General features: G+C 53.5%; 1 protein-coding gene across 4 annotated transcripts in view; it reads left to right on the top strand.

Moving 5' to 3' along the window:
• Positions 1 to 1438: 1438 nt before the first annotated feature.
• Positions 1439 to 7715, top strand: part of LOC105418375 (melanopsin-A-like) — a 17501-nt gene continuing 11224 nt past the window's right edge. For 3 of the 4 annotated variants that reach the window (XR_003890279.1, XM_029845271.1, XM_029845263.1), the window contains exons 1-4: positions 1439 to 1711; positions 4504 to 4640; positions 4790 to 4923; positions 7202 to 7405. Coding sequence is in view for 3 of the 4 variants with exons in the window: in XM_029845271.1 (XP_029701131.1) it covers positions 1589 to 1711; positions 4504 to 4640; positions 4790 to 4923; positions 7202 to 7405 (598 nt within the window). In the remaining variant the exon portion in view is untranslated. The remainder of the gene's footprint in view (positions 1712 to 4503; positions 4641 to 4789; positions 4924 to 7201; positions 7406 to 7715) is intronic. The other variant, XM_029845274.1, reaches the window with a different exon arrangement.

Raw genomic sequence — 7715 nt, 5'->3', positions numbered from 1 at the left:
TTTAGCAGCATCGTGACCTACAAGTCTGAAATTCCTCTGATGGGACACGGCCAGAAGAAAAGAAGTGTGATTTGGTGTGTTTGGGCTTCACCAGGACAAGATGCTGCAAATGATTAATCAAAACACCGTCAGCTTTGGGAGCGCAGGGAAGAGGAAGAGGGGAAAATACTGTGGTGTGGTGGGAAGAACAAAGGAAAGACAAGTTCTGTGCACAAGTATGTGCACGTCAAATAGAGAGGGTGGGGGTGGGGGGGAGAGGAGGGGGGAGAAGAGAGGGGAGAGGGAGGGAGAGGAGGGAGAGGAGAGGGAGAGAGGAGAGAGAGAGAGGGAGGGAGAGGAGAGAGGGGGGAGAGAGAGGGAGAGAGGAGAGAGAGAGAGGGAGGGAGAGGAGAGAGGGGGGAGAGAGAGGGAGAGAGGAGAGAGAGAGAGGGAGGGAGAGGAGGAGAGGGGAGGAGAGGGGAGGAGAGAGAGGGAGAGAGGAGAGAGGGGGAGAGAGGAGGAGGGAGAGGGGAGGTGAGAGAGAGAGGAGAGGGGGAGAGAGGAGAGGGGGAGAGAGAGGGAGGGAGATGAGAGGAGAGAGGAGAGAGGGGGGGAGAGAGGAGAGAGGGAAGAGAGAGGAGGGGAGAGAGGGGGAGAGAGGGGAGGAGAGGAGAGAGAGGAGAGAGAGGGAGAGGAGAGAGGGAGGTAGAGGAGAGAGAGAGAGATGGAGAGAGGAGAGAGAGAGGGGGGGAGCGGAGAGAGGAGAGAGGGGGGAGAGAGGAGAGAGAGAGAGGGAGAGAGGAGGAGAGGGGAGAGAGAGGAGGAGGGAGAGGGGAGAGAGGAGAGGGGGAAGAGGAGAGAGGGGGAGGGGAGAGAGAGGAGGGAGAGGGGGAGGGAGAGAGGATAGAGAGGGAGAGAGAGAGAGGGAGAGAGAGGAGAGGGGGAGAGAGAGGGGGAAGAGGAGAGAGAGGAGAGAGAGAGGAGAGAGGGGGGAGAGAGAGGGGAGAGAGAGGGGGAGGGAGAGGGGAGAGAGAGAGGAGAGAGAGGGGGGGAGAGAGGAGAGAGAGAGAGGGGAGAGAGGAGAGAGGGGGGAGAGGGAGGGAGAGGGGGAGAGGGGGAGAGAGAGGGGAAGAGGAGAGAGAGAGGGGGGAGAGAGAGGGGGAGGGAGAGGGGAGAGAGGAGAGAGGGGGGAGAGAGGGGGGAGGGAGAGGGGAGAGAGAGGAGAGAGAGAGGGGAGAGAGATAGGAGAGAGGGGGGGAGAGGGGGAGGGAGATAGGAGTGAGAGGGAGAGAGAGGAGAGAGAGAGGAGGGGGAGGGCAAGAGGGGAGAGAGAGTGTGGGTGGAAGAGGGGAGAGAGGGAGGAGAGAGAGGGGGAGGAGGGGGAGCTAAAGAGTTAGAGAGGGAGGGGAGAGAGCGGGGGAGGGAGGGAGAGAGCGGGGGAGGGAGGGAGAGAGGAGGGGGGCGCAGCGGTTTTCCCACCTCCTCTCCCACTCGGCACCACTGAGACCTCCAACAGATATGAGAGCAGCGCGAGGATGATGACGGCTGACTTGAACTTGTAGGTCGCGGACGGTCTTCCTCGCGCTTCGGTCGCCCACCTGGACCGGTCATGGATTCCAGGCTGCTGATTGGACCGGGGATCCCCGCGCCGGACCCGACCACCCGCGCGCCCTGGTGTGTCAGCCCCATCAGTCCGCACCGGCTCATGGAGCTGCCCCCCGCCACCGCCGCCGTGAGTGTCCGCTCCGCGCCACTTTCTGCACCTTTGTTTTGCTTCTGCTTTGTTTTGGGGGGGGGTGGCGGTGGGGTACCGGGGGGATTGGTGGCGGAGGGGTACCGGGGGGGGGACACCCCTCTGAAGCGGAGCCCCGACCGCTGCAGCAGCGTGGGGAACATCCGCCTGCGTTATCAAGGCACGAGCTCATTGATAAAATAAGCGAGGGGTGATGAAAGGAGGGAAGGAGGGAAGGAAGGAAGGAAGCGGCGGCATGAATTAAGACGCGGCTGCTACATTGTTCTGTGACGGAACCGCTGACGGAACCGCTGGGTCGGTGCGGTGCCTCGCGGGCGGTTTAACGACCATCAGCGACAGGTGAAGTCACGTGGACACACTTGGTTCCGTCCTATATTTGGAGATTTGGTCCAAGTTTGAAGGTTTTTTTCTTTTGGGTTTTTAATTAATGCTTGAATCAGCCGGGACACCTGTACTCTTCATACAGGTGTGTGGCTGTAGACAGATTTAGGGTGTCGTGCTCCCCTCCGTGTGTGTGGGGGGGGGGGGGGGGGGGGGGGGGGGGCTGCCTGGTTCTTTGCTTTGAAGTGGGACCCCTCCAGGGTCCACTCTGGATTTTGAGCTGGTAATGCAGCTTTCTTAATGGGACGTCTGTGGAATGTTGAGAATCTGAGAAGAGGCAACGAAACATCTGACAGGTGTTTCAAAGTTGTGCTCATGACGTTTCAGAACCAGTGCTGCTTCCAGTTCAGGAAGGAGCCATTGAGGATCTCAGTGGTCCCGTCCAGTTCAGGAAGGAGCCATTGAGGATCTCAGTGGTCCCGTCCAGTTCAGGAAGGAGCCATTGAGGATCTCAGTGGTCCCGTCCAGTTCAGGAAGGAGCCATTGAGGATCTCAGTGGTCCCGTCCAGTTCAGGAAGGAGCCATTGAGGATCTCAGGGGTCCCGTCCAGTTCAGGAAGGAGCCATTGAGGATCTCGGTGTTTGAGGATCTCAGAGGAGCTGGAGACTGGGCCACAGAAGAAGCTGCTTCCATGCTCTCATCCTCTTCAACTCTACCCTCTAGTCCTTTGGGAACCATCGTCCACCCCAGCTTCTCCTCCCCAGGGTGCCTGACTATCATTCTGTTGTGCTGCTCCCTGACGTCCCTGCTCTGATTTGGGCTTTGATGGACTTTTACGACAAGATTATGGCTGAAAGCCAAATCCTAAACAGTTCTGATGTAAAAGTCCCTCCTGGGATGTTCCTCAGATACTGGCAGTTCTTCAGATCTGAAGGAGCCTCTCGAGAGGTGAAAAGTCTTCAAAACACGTCCAGTCTCTCCATGATTGTTCAGCTCTGTGGTGAATTGGACCGAGTGTCTCCAGGCCTGCAGAGCTCCTCTTCAGACCCGTGGCCATCCCATCATCCTTGTTTATCCTCCATCTGTATTTCTCTCAGTGACACTTTTCAAATTCTTCGTACCACTGGACAAATAACATTTATGTTGGTGTCCAGTGATGGAGGACCTGGGATGTTCTGCAGATGTTCTGATGTTCTTGGACCATTGTTGCATGCCATGAGGAGCCCTTCCGTGCTCTTCCTCCTCAGCTTCATCGTCGTCCATCAGCGAAGAGCCACGGCAGGAAGAGATGGAGGAAATAGGAGAACAAAAGGAACCAGAGTCATGAGGAACGTGGAGGCTGGGAATTAGGAGGATTGAGGATCGGGGGTGCCGAGCTCAGCAACGGAGAGTGTGTCCACGTGTATCTCCAGTCTACACACACACACACGTGAATCTGACCTTCACACGCAGCCTCTTGTCCACCAAGGAACATGTGACCTGTCTGGTTCACACAAACCTGTGACGCTCAAGGAGAAAATCCTGAGGAAAGAGGAGTCAAACGTGATGGTGGACGTCCCGAGGGAACCAGGAAGGGAGCCACCGTTGGAGCTGCTGCACAGCATCCTGAATCAGGCTTGAGCTCTACTTCTGAGCTCTTCTTCTTCTTCTACACACACTTTCTCTCTTTTATTAGATCAGCAACATTCCATCAACATCCTCATGCAATTTTGTGCACGCTAACATTTTACAGCAGCTTCTTTATCTCTTTCTTGTCACTGGACGCTTCCAGAATTATGTTTCATTTTCATGGTGGCACAATTTTCATATTTCCATCACAAGAGGCACCAATCAGCAGCACGAGTCCCCGTCTGGAGACGTGAGGCTCCTGTGGACCATTTAGAGCAGGTCCATGAGGAACAGGAGCCCCCTGATGGATGGATAGATGGATGGATGGATGGATGGATGGATGGATGGATGGATGGATGGATGGATGGATGGATGGATGGATGGATGGATGATGGATGGATGGATGGTGGATGGATGGATGGATGGATGATGGGTGGATGGATGCATGATGGGTGGGTGATGGGTGGATGGATGGATGGATGGATGATGGATGGATGGATGGATGGATGGATGATGGATGATGGATGATGGATGGATGGTGGATGGATGGATGGATGGATGGATGGATGATGGATGGTGGATGGATGGATGGATGGATGGATGGATGGATGGATGGATGGATGATGGGTGGATGATGGATGGATGGATGGTGGATGGATGGATGGATGGATGATGGGTGGATGATGGATGGATGGATGCATGATGGGTGGATGGATGGATGGATGGATGATGGGTGGATGGATGCATGATGGGTGGGTGGAGCCTCTGAACGCTGCAGCTGTTATTTCCTACTCTCGTCCAACCCCTGAACACATCATTCATTCCCGTTTCCGTCTCATTAGGCTTCCTCGGCTACAGAACAGCCGTTCCCAACTGTGGACGTTCCGGATCACGCTCACTACACCATCGGGGTGGTCATCCTGGTGGTGGGCATCACAGGGATGGTGGGAAACTTCCTGGTCATTTACGCCTTCTGCAGGTATCGTTGCTTCACCTTGATGCCTTTATTACGAAATTACCCTGGATCATCTGGAAGTGAACACATCAAGCTGTACCTGCTAAAGTGACAGGTGTGTGTGTGTGTGTGTGTGTGTGCGTGCGTGTGTGTGTGTGTGTGTGTGTGTGCAGGAGCCGGAGCCTGCGGACGCCCTCCAACATCTTCATCATTAACTTGGCCATCACAGACCTCCTCATGTGCTTCACGCAGACTCCCACCTTCTTCCTCACCAGCATGCACAAGCGCTGGATCTTTGGGAAGAAAGGTAAATCCTCCGAGCTGCTGCTGGGGGGTGAGACACGGGGGGGGGGGGGCAGATCAAACACTGAACGATCAAAGAGCTGCACCGTGACCCTGGTGGAGACATTTGCCGTCCCACCCGTAGACACATTCTTTTGTCCACCTCGGGGGTGCTGAAGGTCGTATCGGTGTCTCTGAGGAGCAGCAACGTGTCCTGAGATGTTTCTGCTGTCCTCCAAACGCTGGAGATGCTAATCAGATGAAGATGCTAATCAGATGAAGATGCTAATCAGATTCTGTCAGCAGGATCCCTGATCCCTTCGCTCCATTTGATTAATCAAAGCAAAAACTTTCCTCTGTTTTTAAAGCACTCGTTTGGTTTTTTAGCCCAGTTTTAATTTGTAAGTGTGCGACCGGGACTTTAAAGCCCTGGAGCCTGAGGCGCCTCCCAAACACAGAGAGCAGAGCAGTCAGGATTGTGGCCCCCTCCAGGCAGACCTGAGAGCCAAGCTGGACCCGATTAGCTGCAGAACCGCAGCCGTGGAGCAGGTCCGAGCGTCCTGACGACGGGTCGTAAACACGCGGCGGTCCTGACTGACGCTCGCCCGGTGCTCCGCTCTGCAGCGTTCTTCCTGAAACACACGGTGCTGCTCCGCTCGTTCAGAACACTCACCCGCTGACGGTGCTGCTCCTCTTCACCTCTTCTCTTCCTCTCATCCATCCTTCATTCCAGGGCTGTTTTTATTCATCCTGACCCGTCTGTCCGGCCTAATTGGATCCGAATGTGCTCCGATGTAACTAAATCCCATCATCTCGTAGCCAAGACGTATTTTAACCCAACAGCCAAAATAAATACAATTTTAAGAAAATATCAGGTCGTAGATGTTCCCATTCATAATTTGTTTAAAAGAATCGGGGGGGGGGGGGGGCGTGGATGGGGGGTTAAAGGGTCGCTAACAGAACATTTGTGTTCAGAGCAACTATGGTTTATTACAGCTGAATGCTCATCGAGCCAGGATCAGCATTTACAGCCAGAACCCTGACCTCCAGGTGGTGCCTGTACACCTGGACTGCTGGACATTGTTGATAAGCTGATAAATATTTTAGCATCTGCGTCTCCTGGGATCCCAGATTAGGACTAAAGGAAGCACATGGTTGCTTTAGTGGAGCCGCTCCACCATCCCAGCTCCCCCTCAACAGCCCGTTAATGTCCCTCATCCAAACCTCCGTTAAAACGCTGCCGTGCTCAACGTAATCAATCACAGCATGTGTGACCTGTACGCTGGTCACGGTGAGCAGGAACTCCCAGAATGCACCAGGTTGGCGTCACCGCCCGCTGCTGGTTACAAGCTGAAATGGTCATGATGAACAGGTTTGCTGCCGTGATGATAGTGTGAGAAGAATTATTGTTGTTATTACTATTATCGGTTCAATGCTATGGTGAGTAGATTTAGAGTGTTTAAGGACAGGAATGTGTGAATGTTTAAATCAAGTGCTGGAGCTGTTTATATAACCAGCACTTGGAGGTACCGTGTTCGATAAGACGAGGAGGTCGTAAAGATGGGAAAAGTAGATCGGAAACAAGGAATCGTGAGGTCCTGATGGACATAAATCTTGTATGCACCAAATAAAAGAGGTGAGCGAGCAGCAGAGCTGAGAGAGGAAGCTTGGTGCAATTGGTGTGACGTGATAATGGTGATCCTGAACATTGGTGTGAGGTGATAATGGTGATCCTGAACATTGGTGTGAGGTGATAATGGTGATCCTGAACATTGGTGTGACGTGATGATGGTGATCCAGAACATTGGTGTGAGGTGATGATTGTGATCCTGAACATTGGTGTGACGTGATGATGGTGATCCTGAACATTGGTGTGACGTGATGATGGTGATCCTGAACATTGGTGTGAGGTGATGATGGTGATCCTGAACATTGGTGTGAGGTGATGATGGTGATCCTGAACATTGGTGTGACGTGATGATGGTGATCCTGAACATCGGTGTGAGGTGATGATGGTGATCCTGAACATTGGTGTGACGTGATGATGGTGATCCTGAACATTGGTGTGAGGTCCTGAGCTGCTGATGTAAATCTTGTTTGCTCTAATCCCCATAGGAGCTTTGCCTCATTTAATCTGATTAGTTGCCGATTCTCCGTATACTGTAGCTTTTAGAACTTCTTTTAGAACTTGAGCTTTAGTGTTTCCAGCTGCTGTTGAAGGAGCTGCAGGACCTGCTGACAGATATAACCCTCCATGCTGGGCCCTACTGGAACCTTCTCTGCCCTGGCCTTTCCTCCTGCAGGCTGCGAGTTGTACGCCTTCTGCGGAGCGCTGTTCGGCATCTGCAGCATGATGACGCTCATGGTCATTGCCGTGGACCGCTACATGGTGATCACCAGGCCTCTTGCCTCCCTGGGAGTGATGTCTCGCAGGAAGGCCCTGAGCATCCTGGCCGTCACCTGGGTCTACTCAATGGGCTGGAGCTTACCGCCCTTCTTTGGCTGGAGTGAGTATGACATCTCATGTTACTTCTCATCTTCATGCGTCCGTGGATCACTCAGATGATAAACACCACCAACCTGGTCATCCAGTTTTTATTGGAAAGGTTTCTAAACGTGCACGTACGGAGTCGTTTCACACCAACTCACTCTAAGAGTATGAGAGGAAACAGCTGCAGTTCCTAACACGTCCAAAGACAGGAGAGAAACCACCAATATCCCAAAATAGCAAACGTGCTCTCCTTAAATGGCCACAACGATGAAAGTGCTCATCCAGTGTGTGGAGCATTATTATTGGCTGCTGCCCGTTGGCTCCTC

The sequence above is a fragment of the Takifugu rubripes genome, chromosome 1 (genome assembly GCF_901000725.2).
Source record: "Takifugu rubripes chromosome 1, fTakRub1.2, whole genome shotgun sequence".
Classification (NCBI taxonomy): domain Eukaryota; kingdom Metazoa; phylum Chordata; class Actinopteri; order Tetraodontiformes; family Tetraodontidae; genus Takifugu; species Takifugu rubripes.
This window is presented reverse-complemented; position numbering and strand designations above follow the sequence as displayed.